The sequence below is a fragment of the Anomaloglossus baeobatrachus genome, chromosome 9, assembly GCF_048569485.1.
Source record: "Anomaloglossus baeobatrachus isolate aAnoBae1 chromosome 9, aAnoBae1.hap1, whole genome shotgun sequence".
Lineage (NCBI taxonomy): Eukaryota > Metazoa > Chordata > Amphibia > Anura > Aromobatidae > Anomaloglossus > Anomaloglossus baeobatrachus.
The window spans coordinates 226,420,816-226,438,943 of NC_134361.1; the positions used below are offsets into that span (position 1 = coordinate 226,420,816).

General features: G+C 47.2%; 2 protein-coding genes across 3 annotated transcripts in view; one reads left to right on the forward strand and one right to left on the reverse strand.

Annotated features, from left to right (window-relative positions):
- Positions 1-18,128, forward strand: part of SLC2A6 (solute carrier family 2 member 6) — a 191,242-nt gene that overhangs the window by 161,032 nt on the left and 12,082 nt on the right. For both annotated transcript variants that reach the window (XM_075324670.1, XM_075324669.1), the window contains exons 7-8: positions 8,849-8,957; positions 9,043-9,216. In XM_075324670.1, coding sequence (XP_075180785.1) covers positions 8,849-8,957; positions 9,043-9,216 — 283 coding nt within the window. The remainder of the gene's footprint in view (positions 1-8,848; positions 8,958-9,042; positions 9,217-18,128) is intronic.
- LOC142251664 (uncharacterized) overlaps positions 1-18,128 on the reverse strand; it is a 134,058-nt gene that overhangs the window by 96,855 nt on the left and 19,075 nt on the right. The gene's annotated exons all lie outside the window — the stretch shown is intronic.

Consider the following 18,128-nt stretch of genomic DNA (forward strand, 5'->3'; position numbering starts at 1 on the left):
AAACACGACACAGTTCTCGGTAAACAAACGGCTGGTTGGACGGGTCCCTCGGACGGTTCACGGTGCTGCGGTTCCCTGCAGTTAGCGGTGACGGTCTCTTCCCTGCACCTTTGAAATGTCTGTTTGGTAGCGGTGGATTCCCACCGGTTACCCGCTCCCCGACTGCAATCTGTGCCGGAGGAGCTCCACACTTTGCCCGCAGGCGCCGGCCCTGGGAAACTGGTGCCTTGGCGGTGGCGGTGTCTCCCCGTTGTGGTTGGACCTTTGCCGTCAATCAGGACTTGCTTGTTGGGAGATCTACGTCCCCTTCACTAACGGATTTAGCAATTTACAGCGACTCCAAGCCTTGCTGGGATCCGAAAGCCCCTGCTCTGGTACTGACTGCCCTTTGTATACTGCTCCAGGCCCTGGATACACACAGCCTCCGCGGCCCTTCCAGCAACCTCCAGACAGTCCCACTGCAGATCTTCACCGCTGTCTGCTGACCTTGCTGACTCCGTCTGGGCACACAGCCACAGACCAACTTCAGGCTTTCTGTCACTTTCCTTGCTTTTCTCCTTTACACTTCTCTACTTTCACCACTTTCACTTAGCTGTTTTCTTTCCCTCCTTTTGCTCCTCACACTTGCCCTGCCTGGGCTGACTTCACTCCTTCCACTTCCTCCTCCCTGAGCTTTCTGCCTGGTTACTTCCTGCCTCCAGAGTTGTGAGCTCCTCGGTGGGCGGAGCCAACCGCCTGGCCCACCCCCTGGTGTGCATCATCAACCTCTGGAGGAAGGCAACAAGGATTTGTGGGTTAGCTGGTGTACCTACAGGGAATGTGGGGTGCGTGTGTGTTGTTATCTGTGTCCCCTGGCTTGCCCAGGGCGACACATTCCCCCTTAGCAAAACGCAGACCGTCCTCGGGCTGCCCGTCCAACACCGGTTTTATTTTCCTTTTTGTTTTTCTGAAAAGGTAAACGGTATAACATTATCAACGGTAAATTATATACATTTTTAATCACAACTCTTCCCAAAACGGGAGGCACATTTACTTTTAACGTTACAACGGTGTACGGTCACGGTTTCCGCTCTCTCCCACCCAAGCAACCTGGCCCTGATGCTGCCCCTAAAACCCAGGCAGCACCCCTTGACCCACAGTCCAGCACAAGTCACCCGAGCGGGATCTGTCCTTCCCCTCCAGAGGGTGGCCACCGGTTCCTTTGGTGGCTGGGCCCTGGCCTGCTCTGCTCAGGGCCCTCCCTCCAACCTGCCTCTCCGGAGGCGGCATTGCGGAAACGGTAACGGTACCCAACATATTTACAAGCCACTAACGTTTGTGGTTGCCCTGCAGAGTTCACGGGCTTTTCCATGGATAGTTCCCATGCATTTTAAACGGTCCCCACGGGGACAACGGTGCCGGCTCCTGCCGGTTGCTAATCACAGCAGACAATCAGATGAAAACTCGGTTCAATCAGTGTTTTTCATTTTTCAAAACTTTCAAACAACAAACAACACTCTTTTACCCTTGCGGGCCCCTGTTACTCATAGAACGGTCTCCCTGTACCTAAGTGGGGGTCTACCTAGGTTGGAACGGGTGGACCTTCGGGGCCCGGTGTCAGTGGTGCTAGACAGTGGGGTAGAGGGAACAATCGGTTCCTCCTCCCTGCTATAGTGTGGAGCAGGCGGAGGTGCAGGGGGGTTGGGTACAGGTTCATCCCTGGGCACTGGCACTGGTTCTGGCTCACGGTTAACCGCTTCCACTACTTCTTCATCCACGGGTTGTGGGAACAGTATCACTGGAAGTATCACCGCGCCGTTCTGTGTAGGCCAGTTTACTGGGAAGTCACCCATTACAGTGTGGATTACCTCTGCTGCCTTTTCCACTGGTGGAGGGACCGGTACTTCAGCCTCTGCTTTCAACGCTGGGGGGCATTTTTTTAGATGGTCCCGAGAAACTGTGGCCAGGGTGCCCCCTTGGTCCCGACTGATCTGGTAGGTCTTCCCATTGTCCCACTCGGTGGGTTGTACGACGTAAGGGACTTGCTCCCACTGGTCATCCAGTTTGTGGGCTTTTCTCTTCCGTTTCAGCACCACATCTCCTGGCTGGAAAGGACCTGCAGGCGCCTTCTGGTTGAACCGGTGCTCTTGCTGTTCTCGACTTCGACTGAGGTTTTTCTCCACATACTCCTGGATTTGCCGGTACTGGGCCCTCCTCCGACTTTCCCACTCTGCCGTTGAAGGGAGTGCTTCCGGGGCTTCCAACCCCATCTCCAGATCCACCGGCAGGCGGCCAGGCCGAGCCCTCATCAGATACGCTGGGGTGCATTTCGTCGAGCTGGACGGGATATTATTATACATGTCGACCAAGTCAGGTAGCTTTTCCGGCCACATGTTCCGTTCTTCCAGCGGTAGCGTCTTGAGGAGCCCCAGGACCAAGTGATTCATTTTCTCGCACATGCCGTTGGTTTGGGCGTGGTACGGAGTGGTCCGGATCTTCTTGCAGCCGTACAGCTGGCAGAATTCGTGAAACACCTCTGCTTCAAAAGCCGGGCCTTGGTCAGTCAGCACCTTCTCGGGGTACCCATGGGGTCGGCAGAAATAAGCCTGGAACGCTCGAGCAGCGGTTCGACCAGTTAGGTCCTTAACGGGGACTACCACCATAAATCTTGAGTAGTGGTCTACCATGGTCAATGCGTAGGTGTACCCACTTCGGCTAGGGGTGAGCTTGACATGGTCCAGGGCGACCAGCTCCAGCGGCTGATGGGTGACTATGGGATGTAACGGTGCCCTCTGGCTAGTCTCGTCCTTTCTCCTCAGTGTACAAGGACCACACTCTCGACACCAGGCTTCCACCGATTCACGCATCCCACTCCAATAGAACCGCTCCCTCAACAGCATCTCCAGCTTCTTCCACCCGAAGTGGCCAGCACCATCATGGTATGCCCGCAGGACAGTAGCGACCTCAGCTTGAGGAACGATCAACTGGCATATCTTCTCATGGGTCTTCGGGTTGATCAGCTCACGGTACAGCCTCCCTTGGTGTAGGTAAAGCCGTTTTCGTTCTTTCCACAAGCGTTGAGCTTCGGCTGGAGCGGCAGGGTCTATTCCCACAGCACCTTGTTCCACCAGAGTCTTGACAAGGCGGACAGCCGGCGCTTGGTCCTGGACGTCCTGCCACTCTTGACTGGGCCGCGGGTCCAGATCCACCCTTTGCTGACAGACTTGTACCCTCTCAGTAGGCAGCTGGTGAAACGCAGGCAACTCGATCTCCTCGAGGTCGTCATCCTCGCACCCCTCTTCCGACAAATGGGGCATCCGGGAGAGTGCATCAGCATTTATGTTGACACGACCAGCTCGGTACTTTATGGTGAAATCATAGTTGGCTAGCCGGGCTACCCACCGCTGCTCCAGCGCGCCCAACTTGGCCGTGTTCAGGTGAGTCAGCGGGTTGTTGTCCGTAAACGCTGTGAATTTGGCTGCCGCCAAGTAGTGGCGGAACCGCTTCGTGATAGCCCACACCAACGCCAATAGCTCAAGCTTGAAGGAGCTATAGTTCTCAGGGTTCCTTTCGGTCGGCCGGAGTTTTCGGCTAGCATAGGCAATCACCTTCTCCTTTCCATCCTGGACCTGGGATAGGACCGCTCCTAGCCCCACATTACTGGCGTCTGTGTGGAGGATGAACGGGCTCCCATAGTCAGGGTACGCCAGGACCTCTTCTCCGGTCAAGGCCGCCTTCAACTGGCAAAAGGACTCCTCATGCTTGTCCTCCCACGACAGTGGGGCCCCAATGGGTCTACCACCTTTGGTCTGTCCCACGAGGAGATCTTGCATGGGGGCAGCCATCTTCGTGTATCCCTTTATAAAGCGCCGATAGTACCCCACCAGACCCAGGAACTGCCTTACTTCCCTCACTGTAGTTGGTCTCGGCCAGCTCTGGATGGCAGTGATCTTCTCAGGGTCGGGGGCGACACCATCCGCACTCACCACATGTCCTAGATACTGCACCCTGGGTTTCAGCAGATGGCACTTCGAGGGCTTCAACTTCATCCCGAACTTGGCAAGGGACGCGAACACCTCGGCCAGGTGCTCCAGATGGGCCTCATACGTCTGGGAATAAACAATCACATCATCCAAATACAGCAGGACGGTCTCGAAGTTTAAATGTCCCAGACAGCACTCCATCAACCGTTGGAAGGTCCCGGGGGCATTGCACAGCCCAAATGGCATGCTATTGAATTCGCAGAGCCCCATCGGGGTGGTGAAGGCGGTCTTCTCCCGGTCCTCAGGGGCCACGGCCACTTGCCAGTATCCGCTGGTGAGGTCAAGGGTCGAGAAGTAGTTTGCAGTTCTCAGTGCAGCCAAAGATTCTTCAATACGAGGCAATGGATATGCATCTTTATGGGTTATCTGGTTGATCTTCCGGTAGTCCACACACATCCGCATGGTACCATCCTTCTTCTTGACCAGTACCAACGGAGCGGCCCAGGGACTACAACTGTCCCGAATAACCCCTGCCTCCTTCATATTCTTCAACATATCTTTGGCACACTGGTAATGTGCAGGGGGAATAGGTCTATACCTCTCTTTGATAGGGGGATGTTCACCCGTGGGAATGTGGTGTTGGACCCCCTTGATCTGCCCAAAGTCTAGGGGGTGCTTACTGAAAACCTGTTCGTATTCCTGCACTACCCTGTGTACCCCTGCCCTGTGATGTGTAGGGGTATCATCAGTGCCCACATGTAGCTGTTGGTGCCACTCCTTTGTGTCCCCCTGGGATGGGGAAGTGCTGGTGGTAGGTGGGAGTGTGGATGGACGGGCTTCCTGGATAGTGTGAGGGTCCAGGGTGAGCAGTTTGGCAATGGTGGCATACCGGGGGAGCCTGACTTCTTCCTCCCCACAGTTTAACACTCTCACAGGCACTCTCCCTTTCTTCACATCTACCACCCCTCGGGCGGCCACTACAGTGGGCCAGTGCTCGGAAGGCATGGGCTCCATCATCGCAGGGTAGTCACGCCCCTGAGGCCCTACCGCTGCCCTACACCAGATCATCATCTCACTCCTAGGGGGCACAGTCAATGGAGCAACATCCATCACTCGCACTCCACCAATCTCCCCTCCGGTTGAGCTTACATGCTGGCGGTACATCAGGGCGCGGATCTCACGCTGCACAGCCCTCTGCCGGCTCCCCGCCGCCGTGGCGGCTAGCTGCTGCAAAAGGTTCAACACATCAGCCATGCAGTGTTCCATCACATTGGTTCCCAACACTATTTTCGGGTTATGATCACTAGGCTCATTCATGATCACAATCATACCCTGGTGTTGCAGTTCAGCTTGCCCCACTGTCATAGCCACCTCTTTATACCCCACCTGGGTCAATGGAAGTCCATTAGCGGCAATCAAATTTATACTATTGTCTGGAGGCGCCAGCTCGTCTGTGGCCCAATATTGCTGATACAATGTGTACGGTATGGTGGTTACCTGTGATCCAGTGTCCAAGAGAGCCATCACGGGTATGCCGTCCACAGCCACAGGGATGATAGGGCGGGCCCCGACATATCGGTCTCGCCAGTCCGGGGGGCCACGGTGTTCTACTCCTGAGGATTGGCCCGGGGCCCCAGGGGTTGCTCGTTTAACGGGCACTGTCGGTAAACATGGCCCGGCTTACGGCACTTGTAGCAGATTGGAGGTCTGCTCCGCGGGTTGTTAGCGCTTCTCCGCTGCATCCAGGGAACATCTTCGGGACTGTCAGCAAGCTGTATCTGCGCTGGGGGCTGAGATCTGGTCAGAGGTTGTAGTGCAGCAAGGATTTTGGCAAGGTCTCCGTCCAGGCGACGGACCTGGGCTGCCAGTTCTTCCACTGTGCTGCTTGAGGCTGCAGGTAGTAAGGAGGTTGGTTTGGCTGGAGCCGCCACAACGGGAGCTGTCTCGACGGGCCACGGGACGGGTTCCAGAATTTCAGCAGCTGGGGGCTGTAGTGCTTTGATAGCCCGCTCCTTTAACACAGCAAAGTCCACATCAGGGTGTTCCAGGGCCCACAGCCGGAGTTGTTTACGATCCTCAGGGGACCTCATCCCCTGCGCGAATTGCTCCACCAACATCTTGTTGCTATCCGCCTCATTAATAGAATTCACCCACTTCAGCGTGCGGAGGGCGGTCTGCAGACGTAGAGCATAGTCCCGAATGCTATCCCCAGCTCGTTGCCGGCACTGGTAAAACTGCATCCTCAGCTCAGCTTCAGTCCGGGTCTCGAAGGCAGTCTGTAGCTTCTCGAAGATGGTGGCTACAGAGAGCCGGTCCCCCTCGGCCCAGGTCTCCGCTTCCTGCTCCGCCGCACCGGTTAACTGGCCTAGCACTATCGCTGCACGTTGCTTATCAGTCAGGGGGTACAGCTCTAGCAATGGGTTAAGCTTTTTCCGGAAGGCCTGCAAGGCATCCGGTTTCCCGTCATACTGCGGTAGCCAGGCAGCTCCGGGTGCATAGGGCAAGGAAAACGGCATGACCTGAGCAAGCGCGGGGGCCGCGGCACCTCCCGCCGGTGCGGCCAGGACCTGGGCAGGCCCATTCCCATCCGTGGGTGCCGCTGCGGCTGCGACCACCGCTCCTCCAGCGGCTCCGTCGGGCGCAGACATCTTGTTTCCGTCCCCCTTAGCTCTTTCCGGCCCCTCCTCTCTCGGGGCGGGGTTTTGGCCTTCGCGCCTCTACTGCTCGAGAAGACGCTCGAGCGGGAACTTTTCGCGCCAAAGATGGCGGCTTCTGAAATTTTTCTGCCGGATACCTCCGGCGGTAACAAGGCGCACCTCTACCAGACGGCAGAGCGGTAAGATCCTGTTCGTGACGCCAAGTTGTCGCGGGCGGGGAGGAGGGTGTCAGCACACCGCCCGCGCTCACCCCTTCTGCTCGGGTCCGGCAGTTGCTCCTGGTGGCTCGAGCTGCGGGCCGGATCCCGGGGTGTCTCGAGCGACACTCCTCGCCCGTGAGTGAAAAGGGGGTGTTTGTTGGGGTTATAGTTCGTGACGCCACCCACGGTTATGGTGACTGCACCACCGCTGCTTTGGATGGGGATCCCGGGGATGGTGATGGGAGCAGCCAGGTGTTGTGTTGCCCCTCCGTGGGTAGGGGTTGGTGATCCCGGGGCCCAGTGGGGTGCAGGGGTGCAGGGGCAGCGCTGTGCCTTGCGGCACTGAGGTACTCACTCAGCCAGTAAACACGACACAGTTCTCGGTAAACAAACGGCTGGTTGGACGGGTCCCTCGGACGGTTCACGGTGCTGCGGTTCCCTGCAGTTAGCGGTGACGGTCTCTTCCCTGCACCTTTGAAATGTCTGTTTGGTAGCGGTGGATTCCCACCGGTTACCCGCTCCCCGACTGCAATCTGTGCCGGAGGAGCTCCACACTTTGCCCGCAGGCGCCGGCCCTGGGAAACTGGTGCCTTGGCGGTGGCGGTGTTTCCCCGTTGTGGTTGGACCTTTGCCGTCAATCAGGACTTGCTTGTTGGGAGATCTACGTCCCCTTCACTAACGGATTTAGCAATTTACAGCGACTCCAAGCCTTGCTGGGATCCGAAAGCCCCTGCTCTGGTACTGACTGCCCTTTGTATACTGCTCCAGGCCCTGGATACACACAGCCTCCGCGGCCCTTCCAGCAACCTCCAGACAGTCCCACTGCAGATCTTCACCGCTGTCTGCTGACCTTGCTGACTCCGTCTGGGCACACAGCCACAGACCAACTTCAGGCTTTCTGTCACTTTCCTTGCTTTTCTCCTTTACACTTCTCTACTTTCACCACTTTCACTTAGCTGTTTTCTTTCCCTCCTTTTGCTCCTCACACTTGCCCTGCCTGGGCTGACTTCACTCCTTCCACTTCCTCCTCCCTGAGCTTTCTGCCTGGTTACTTCCTGCCTCCAGAGTTGTGAGCTCCTCGGTGGGCGGAGCCAACCGCCTGGCCCACCCCCTGGTGTGCATCATCAACCTCTGGAGGAAGGCAACAAGGATTTGTGGGTTAGCTGGTGTACCTACAGGGAATGTGGGGTGCGTGTGTGTTGTTATCTGTGTCCCCTGGCTTGCCCAGGGCGACACAATGTCATTACACCGCACCCCTCCTCATTACAGAAAGGCACATCACCGGATTTACTTCATTGGTAGTTGGCTCTCACTATACAGCTTGGAGTAGGACGACATGTATAACAAGTGTCATGTGATCACAATACTCATTTGACTAATAATTCTGCACACAGTGTAAAATACCGTCATATAATGCTTAAATAATACTTCCATACAGTATCAAAACAATGATTCTACCATATGGTGCTCTTATAAAACTGACATTACATTACCAACATAATACAAAATCCAACATCTTCTGAGGAGAGTAAGATGACCCCATACACATCAGGTGGTCGGGCAGTCCTACCAAAAACAGTGGGTTCGGCCATCTTTCATCGAATATGTGTATGGTTTAAGTAACCTCTTTGTAGACGACTAGAAGTGACAGTGGTGCAGAACGCTGGGGGCTCATACCAAGATGAGGCCCATTATTGCCACCATCTAAAACTAGCACTACCTGCCAGGCCAGTCCTAGTGAGTGAATAGTTGTCACTACTTTGTAGGAACTTGAACCTGTGGTCACCTAGTGATATCCCAAGCTCATTAGTGTCATATATATATCAGGGATATCTCACGGACCAGTGATAAGATGGTAGCTACCACAATGAGGTGTGTCACACCGTATCTATAGAGATAAGATACACAATGTGGTGGGCGGACAGGGATAGATGCACTTAAGATGTGTGAGGACAATTCCTACACATGAGATGTTGGAGGGTGTCGGTAGTCCGGTAGTCGATCCTTGACCTGTGGCGTCTTCTTCTAGAGAGGCGGATATGACGCTGCCCTGGTTGGACTCGTGAGATTGGTCTCTGTGCTCGTGGCAGCTTTGGCAATGGATAAAGCGGGCAGGAAAATCCTCCTTTTTATATCTGGTAAGTAGGTGAACCTCATCAATGCTTCTCCATGGATTCCACCCATGGTGCCCTCCTCATCCATCTCTTCTTCCTCGTATGACAGGTTCTCTGATGATGGTGTCCTCGCTCTCTATGGGCTTGTACATTCATTTCACAGTAGACATGAAGAACAATTCCACCAACCTGACCATAACCATGAATGACCCACACACCCATGACGCTCATGTTAACTATTTGGAAATTATCCCTCTTGTATGTATCATGTTGTATATATTAGGTAAGTGACCACGTGATACCCTTCCTAGATAGATGCTGCCCACACAGGTCTATCTATATATCTATCTATGGAGAGTAATTTGCCTTAGTGTGACCATTAGATTGATAGGTAGACCTTGTATGGGGTCTGACATGATGGAAACCACTAGATGCTCACTGGATTTCTGTGGACCTTCATGGGGATGTCAGCAAGATGGAGATGTCACTGCATTGCCTATGAAGTTATGGACTAATCCGAGACCCCAATGGTTTATTTATCACAGCTCTGTAATCGAAAACACTTTAGATTATCGACAACTTGTAAAAAGAGTCCTATGACAACTTGTGAAAGAATATGGTGTCACCTAAGGAGAAAAGGAGAAGGGTGCGGTCCTCTTCTAGGCATGGTAAATTGTAGGCATAGACCATGAGCTAAGGAAGATTAATGCACTCACCTTGGAGATGTAGTGTTGATGCAGGTAAAATACGGGATCCGGCTCCGGAGAGACGGTATGCCGCCTGTTTGGTGAACCCAGAAGGGTTGCCACAGAGGCGCTTAGAACAGTGATAACCATGATTGGCGCTCCCAATCAATTCGGAGGAGGAAAGAGCCCAAAAGATCCAAAATTACTGATTTAATGGTTTTTAAAATATTTAAAAACAAGGTTTGGCAAGATGTGCCAGTAAGACGCGTTTCGGCTTTCTGGAAGCCTTTTTCTGGTCCATAAAATGGAATATAAAAATACATATATGTATTATTTATATTACATTTTTTTTAACCTGATGAAAGCTTTGAGAAAGTCAAAACACGTTGTAGTGGAACATCTTGCCAATTCTTGTTTTTAAATACTTTAAAAAAACATTAAATCAGTTATTTTGGATTTGTTTTTTTTTTCCTTTGGAACGACTGGGAGCGTCAATCATGGTTATCACTATACCTAACTTGTAAAAAGAGTCTTTTTACAATTTATAAAGAGAGTCCTTCGACAAGTTGTAAAGAGAGTCCTTAAGCGAATTATAAAAAGAGTCGTTTGACAACTAGTAAGAGTCCTTCATTGACTAGTAGTAAAAGTCCTTCATTGACTAGTAGTAAGACTCCTTCATTGACTAGTAGTAAGAGTCCTTCATCGACTAGTAGTAAGAGTCCTTCATCGACTAGTAGTAAGAGTCCTTCATCGATTAGTAGTAAGAGCCCTTCATCGATTAGTAGTAAGAGTCCTTCATCGACTAGTAGTAAGAGTCCTTCATCGACTAGTAGTAAGAGTCCTTCATCGACTAGTAGGAAAAGTCCTTCATTGACTAGTAGTAAGAGTCCTTCATCGACTAGTAGTAAAAGTCCTTCATTGACTAGTAGTAAGAGTCCTTCATCGACTAGTAGTAAGAGTCCTTCATTGACTAGTAGTAAAAGTCCTTCATTGACTAGTAGTAAGAGTCCTTCATCGACTAGTAGTAAAAGTCCTTCATTGACTAGTAGTAAAAGTCCTTCATTGACTAGTAGTAAGAGTCCTTCATTGACTAGTAGTAAAAGTCCTTCATTGACTAGTAGTAAGAGTCCTTCATCGATTAGTAGTAAAAGTCCTTCATTGACTAGTAGTAAGAGTCCTTCATCGACTAGTAGTAAGAGTCCTTCATCGATTAGTAGTAAGAGCCCTTCATCGATTAGTAGTAAGAGTCCTTCATCGACTAGTAGTAAGAGTCCTTCATCGACTAGTAGTAAGAGTCCTTCATCGACTAGTAGGAAAAGTCCTTCATTGACTAGTAGTAAGAGTCCTTCATCGACTAGTAGTAAAAGTCCTTCATTGACTAGTAGTAAGAGTCCTTCATCGACTAGTAGTAAGAGTCCTTCATTGACTAGTAGTAAAAGTCCTTCATTGACTAGTAGTAAGAGTCCTTCATCGACTAGTAGTAAAAGTCCTTCATTGACTAGTAGTAAAAGTCCTTCATTGACTAGTAGTAAGAGTCCTTCATTGACTAGTAGTAAAAGTCCTTCATTGACTAGTAGTAAAAGTCCTTCATTGACTAGTAGTAAGAGTCCTTCATCGACTAGTAGTAAAAGTCCTTCATTGACTAGTAGTAAGAGTCCTTCATCGACTAGTAGTAAGAGTCCTTCATTGACTAGTAGTAAAAGTCCTTCATTGACTAGTAGTAAGAGTCCTTCATTGACTAGTAGTAAGAGTCCTTCATTGACTAGTAGTAAAAGTCCTTCATTGACTAGTAGTAAAAGTCCTTCATTGACTAGTAGTAAGAGCCCTTCATCGACTAGTAGTAAGAGCCCTTCATCGATTAGTAGTAAGAGCCCTTCATCGACTAGTAGTAAGAGTCCTTCATCGATTAGTAGTAAGAGTCATTCATCGATTAGTAGTAAGAGTCCTTCATCGACTAGTAGTAAGAGCCCTTCATCGACTAGTAGTAAGAGCCCTTCATCGACTAGTAGTAAGAGTCCTTCATCGATTAGTAGTAAGAGCCCTTCATCGACTAGTAGTAAGAGTCCTTCATCGACTAGTAGTAAGAGCCCTTCATTGACTAGTAGTAAGAGCCCTTCATCGACTAGTAGTAAAAGTCTTTCATCTCATCGACTAGTAGTGAGTCCTTCATCGACTAGTAGTAAGAGCCCTTCATCGACTAGTAGTAAGAGTCCTTCATCGACTAGTAGTAAGAGCCCTTCATCGACTAGTAGTAAAAGTCTTTCATCTCATCGACTAGTAGTGAGTCCTTCATTGACTAGTAGTAAGAGTCCTTCATCGACTAGTAGTAAGAGTCCTTCATCGATTAGTAGTAAGAGCCCTTCATCGACTAGTAGTAAGAGCCCTTCATCGACTAGTAGTATGTCCTTCATCGACTAGTAGTAAGAGTCCTTCATCGACTAGTAGTAAGAGTTCTTCATCGACTAGTAGTAAGAGTCCTTCATCGATTAGTAGTAAGAGTCCTTCATCGACTAGTAGTAAGAGTCCTTCATCGACTAGTAGTAAGAGTCCTTCATCGATTAGTAGTAAGAGTCCTTCATCGACTAGTAGTAAGAGTCCTTCATCGACTAGTAGTAAGAGCCCTTCATCGATTAGTAGTAAGAGTCCTTCATCGACTAGTAGTAATAGTCCTTCATCGATTAGTAGTAAGAGTCCTTCATCGACTAGTAGTAAGAGCCCTTCATCGATTAGTAGTAAGAGTCCTTCATCGACTAGTAGTAAGAGTCCTTCATCGATTAGTAGTAAGAGTCCTTCATCGATTAGTAGTAAGAGTCCTTCATCGATTAGTAGTAAGAGCCCTTCATCGACTAGTAGTAAGAGCCCTTCATCGACTAGTAGTAAGAGTCCTTCATCGACTAATAGTAAGAGCCCTTCATCGACTAGTAGTAAAAGTCCTTCATTGACTAGTAGTAAGACTCCTTCATTGACTAGTAGTAAGAGTCCTTCATCGACTAGTAGTAAGAGTCCTTCATCGACTAGTAGTAAGAGTCCTTCATCGATTAGTAGTAAGAGCCCTTCATCGATTAGTAGTAAGAGTCCTTCATCGACTAGTAGTAAGAGTCCTTCATCGACTAGTAGTAAGAGTCCTTCATCGACTAGTAGGAAAAGTCCTTCATTGACTAGTAGTAAGAGTCCTTCATCGAGTAGTAGTAAAAGTCCTTCATTGACTAGTAGTAAGAGTCCTTCATCGACTAGTAGTAAGAGTCCTTCATTGACTAGTAGTAAAAGTCCTTCATCGACTAGTAGTAAGAGTCCTTCATCGACTAGTAGTAAAAGTCCTTCATTGACTAGTAGTAAAAGTCCTTCATTGACTAGTAGTAAGAGTCCTTCATTGACTAGTAGTAAAAGTCCTTCATTGACTAGTAGTAAAAGTCCTTCATTGACTAGTAGTAAGAGTCCTTCATCGATTAGTAGTAAAAGTCCTTCATTGACTAGTAGTAAGAGTCCTTCATCGACTAGTAGTAAGAGTCCTTCATCGATTAGTAGTAAGAGCCCTTCATCGATTAGTAGTAAGAGTCCTTCATCGAGTAGTAGTAAGAGTCCTTCATCGACTAGTAGTAAGAGTCCTTCATCGACTAGTAGGAAAAGTCCTTCATTGACTAGTAGTAAGAGTCCTTCATCGACTAGTAGTAAAAGTCCTTCATTGACTAGTAGTAAGAGTCCTTCATCGACTAGTAGTAAGAGTCCTTCATTGACTAGTAGTAAAAGTCCTTCATTGACTAGTAGTAAGAGTCCTTCATCGACTAGTAGTAAAATTCCTTCATTGACTAGTAGTAAAAGTCCTTCATTGACTAGTAGTAAGAGTCCTTCATTGACTAGTAGTAAAAGTCCTTCATTGACTAGTAGTAAAAGTCCTTCATTGACTAGTAGTAAGAGTCCTTCATTGACTAGTAGTAAAAGTCCTTCATTGACTAGTAGTAAAAGTCCTTCATTGACTAGTAGTAAGAGTCCTTCATCGACTAGTAGTAAGAGTCCTTCATCGATTAGTAGTAAGAGCCCTTCATCGATTAGTAGTAAGAGTCCTTCATCGACTAGTAGTAAGAGTCCTTCATCGACTAGTAGTAAGAGTCTTTCATCGACTAGTAGGAAAAATCCTTCATTGACTAGTAGTAAGAGTCCTTCATCGACTAGTAGTAAAAGTCCTTCATTGACTAGTAGTAAGAGTCCTTCATCGACTAGTAGTAAGAGTCCTTCATTGACTAGTAGTAAAAGTCCTTCATTGACTAGTAGTAAGAGTCCTTCATCGACTAGTAGTAAAAGTCCTTCATTGACTAGTAGTAAAAGTCCTTCATTGACTAGTAGTAAGAGTCCTTCATTGACTAGTAGTAAAAGTCCTTCATTGACTAGTAGTAAAAGTCCTTCATTGACTAGTAGTAAGAGTCCTTCATCGACTAGTAGTAAAAGTCCTTCATTGACTAGTAGTAAGAGTCCTTCATCGACTAGTAGTAAGAGTCCTTCATTGACTAGTAGTAAAAGTCCTTCATCGACTAGTAGGAAAAGTCCTTCATTGACTAGTAGTAAGAGTCCTTCATCGACTAGTAGTAAAAGTCCTTCATTGACTAGTAGTAAGAGTCCTTCATCGACTAGTAGTAAGAGTCCTTCATTGACTAGTAGTAAAAGTCCTTCATTAACTAGTAGTAAGAGTCCTTCATCGACTAGTAGTAAAAGTCCTTCATTGACTAGTAGTAAAAGTCCTTCATTGACTAGTAGTAAGAGTCCTTCATTGACTAGTAGTAAAAGTCCTTCATTGACTAGTAGTAAAAGTCCTTCATTGACTAGTAGTAAGAGTCCTTCATCGACTAGTAGTAAAAGTCCTTCATTGACTAGTAGTAAGAGTCCTTCATCGACTAGTAGTAAAAGTCCTTCATTGACTAGTAGTAAAAGTCCTTCATTGACTAGTAGTAAGAGTCCTTCATTGACTAGTAGTAAGAGTCCTTCATTGACTAGTAGTAAAAGTCCTTCATTGACTAGTAGTAAAAGTCCTTCATTGACTAGTAGTAAGAGCCCTTCATCGACTAGTAGTAAGAGCCCTTCATCGATTAGTAGTAAGAGCCCTTCATCGACTAGTAGTAAGAGTCCTTCATCGATTAGTAGTAAGAGTCATTCATCGATTAGTAGTAAGAGTCCTTCATCGACTAGTAGTAAGAGCCCTTCATCGACTAGTAGTAAGAGCCCTTCATCGACTAGTAGTAAGAGTCCTTCATCGATTAGTAGTAAGAGCCCTTCATCGACTAGTAGTAAGAGTCCTTCATCGACTAGTAGTAAGAGCCCTTCATTGACTAGTAGTAAGAGCCCTTCATCGACTAGTAGTAAAAGTCTTTCATCTCATCGACTAGTAGTGAGTCCTTCATCGACTAGTAGTAAGAGCCCTTCATCGACTAGTAGTAAGAGTCCTTCATCGACTAGTAGTAAGAGCCCTTCATCGACTAGTAGTAAAAGTCTTTCATCTCATCGACTAGTAGTGAGTCCTTCATTGACTAGTAGTAAGAGTCCTTCATCGACTAGTAGTAAGAGTCCTTCATCGATTAGTAGTAAGAGCCCTTCATCGACTAGTAGTAAGAGCCCTTCATCGACTAGTAGTATGTCCTTCATCGACTAGTAGTAAGAGTCCTTCATCGACTAGTAGTAAGAGTTCTTCATCGACTAGTAGTAAGAGTCCTTCATCGATTAGTAGTAAGAGTCCTTCATCGACTAGTAGTAAGAGTCCTTCATCGACTAGTAGTAAGAGTCCTTCATCGATTAGTAGTAAGAGTCCTTCATCGACTAGTAGTAAGAGTCCTTCATCGACTAGTAGTAAGAGCCCTTCATCGATTAGTAGTAAGAGTCCTTCATCGACTAGTAGTAATAGTCCTTCATCGATTAGTAGTAAGAGTCCTTCATCGACTAGTAGTAAGAGCCCTTCATCGATTAGTAGTAAGAGTCCTTCATCGACTAGTAGTAAGAGTCCTTCATCGATTAGTAGTAAGAGTCCTTCATCGATTAGTAGTAAGAGTCCTTCATCGATTAGTAGTAAGAGCCCTTCATCGACTAGTAGTAAGAGCCCTTCATCGACTAGTAGTAAGAGTCCTTCATCGACTAATAGTAAGAGCCCTTCATCGACTAGTAGTAAAAGTCCTTCATTGACTAGTAGTAAGACTCCTTCATTGACTAGTAGTAAGAGTCCTTCATCGACTAGTAGTAAGAGTCCTTCATCGACTAGTAGTAAGAGTCCTTCATCGATTAGTAGTAAGAGCCCTTCATCGATTAGTAGTAAGAGTCCTTCATCGACTAGTAGTAAGAGTCCTTCATCGACTAGTAGTAAGAGTCCTTCATCGACTAGTAGGAAAAGTCCTTCATTGACTAGTAGTAAGAGTCCTTCATCGACTAGTAGTAAAAGTCCTTCATTGACTAGTAGTAAGAGTCCTTCATCGACTAGTAGTAAGAGTCCTTCATTGACTAGTAGTAAAAGTCCTTCATCGACTAGTAGTAAGAGTCCTTCATCGACTAGTAGTAAAAGTCCTTCATTGACTAGTAGTAAAAGTCCTTCATTGACTAGTAGTAAGAGTCCTTCATTGACTAGTAGTAAAAGTCCTTCATTGACTAGTAGTAAAAGTCCTTCATTGACTAGTAGTAAGAGTCCTTCATCGATTAGTAGTAAAAGTCCTTCATTGACTAGTAGTAAGAGTCCTTCATCGACTAGTAGTAAGAGTCCTTCATCGATTAGTAGTAAGAGCCCTTCATCGATTAGTAGTAAGAGTCCTTCATCGAGTAGTAGTAAGAGTCCTTCATCGACTAGTAGTAAGAGTCCTTCATCGACTAGTAGGAAAAGTCCTTCATTGACTAGTAGTAAGAGTCCTTCATCGACTAGTAGTAAAAGTCCTTCATTGACTAGTAGTAAGAGTCCTTCATCGACTAGTAGTAAGAGTCCTTCATTGACTAGTAGTAAAAGTCCTTCATTGACTAGTAGTAAGAGTCCTTCATCGACTAGTAGTAAAAGTCCTTCATTGACTAGTAGTAAAAGTCCTTCATTGACTAGTAGTAAGAGTCCTTCATTGACTAGTAGTAAAAGTCCTTCATTGACTAGTAGTAAAAGTCCTTCATTGACTAGTAGTAAGAGTCCTTCATTGACTAGTAGTAAAAGTCCTTCATTGACTAGTAGTAAAAGTCCTTCATTGACTAGTAGTAAGAGTCCTTCATCGATTAGTAGTAAAAGTCCTTCATTGACTAGTAGTAAGAGTCCTTCATCGACTAGTAGTAAGAGTCCTTCATCGATTAGTAGTAAGAGCCCTTCATCGATTAGTAGTAAGAGTCCTTCATCGACTAGTAGTAAGAGTCCTTCATCGACTAGTAGTAAGAGTCCTTCATCGACTAGTAGGAAAAGTCCTTCATTGACTAGTAGTAAGAGTCCTTCATCGACTAGTAGTAAAAGTCCTTCATTGACTAGTAGTAAGAGTCCTTCATCGACTAGTAGTAAGAGTCCTTCATTGACTAGTAGTAAAAGTCCTTCATTGACTAGTAGTAAGAGTCCTTCATCGACTAGTAGTAAAAGTCCTTCATTGACTAGTAGTAAAAGTCCTTCATTGACTAATAGTAAGAGTCCTTCATTGACTAGTAGTAAAAGTCCTTCATTGACTAGTAGTAAAAGTCCTTCATTGACTAGTAGTAAGAGTCCTTCATCGACTAGTAGTAAAAGTACTTCATTGACTAGTAGTAAGAGTCCTTCATCGACTAGTAGTAAGAGTCCTTCATTGACTAGTAGTAAAAGTCCTTCATTGACTAGTAGTAAGAGTCCTTCATTGACTAGTAGTAAGAGTCCTTCATTGACTAGTAGTAAAAGTCCTTCATTGACTAGTAGTAAAAGTCCTTCATTGACTAGTAGTAAGAGCCCTTCATCGACTAGTAGTAAGAGCCCTTCATCGATTAGTAGTAAGAGCCCTTCATCGACTAGTAGTAAGAGTCCTTCATCGATTAGTAGTAAGAGTCATTCATCGATTAGTAGTAAGAGTCCTTCATCGACTAGTAGTAAGAGCCCTTCATCGACTAGTAGTAAGAGCCCTTCATCGACTAGTAGTAAGAGTCCTTCATCGATTAGTAGTAAGAGCCCTTCATCGACTAGTAGTAAGAGTCCTTCATCGACTAGTAGTAAGAGCCCTTCATTGACTAGTAGTAAGAGCCCTTCATCGACTAGTAGTAAAAGTCTTTCATCTCATCGACTAGTAGTGAGTCCTTCATCGACTAGTAGTAAGAGCCCTTCATCGACTAGTAGTAAGAGTCCTTCATCGACTAGTAGTAAGAGCCCTTCATCGACTAGTAGTAAAAGTCTTTCATCTCATCGACTAGTAGTGAGTCCTTCATTGACTAGTAGTAAGAGTCCTTCATCGACTAGTAGTAAGAGTCCTTCATCGATTAGTAGTAAGAGCCCTTCATCGACTAGTAGTAAGAGCCCTTCATCGACTAGTAGTATGTCCTTCATCGACTAGTAGTAAGAGTC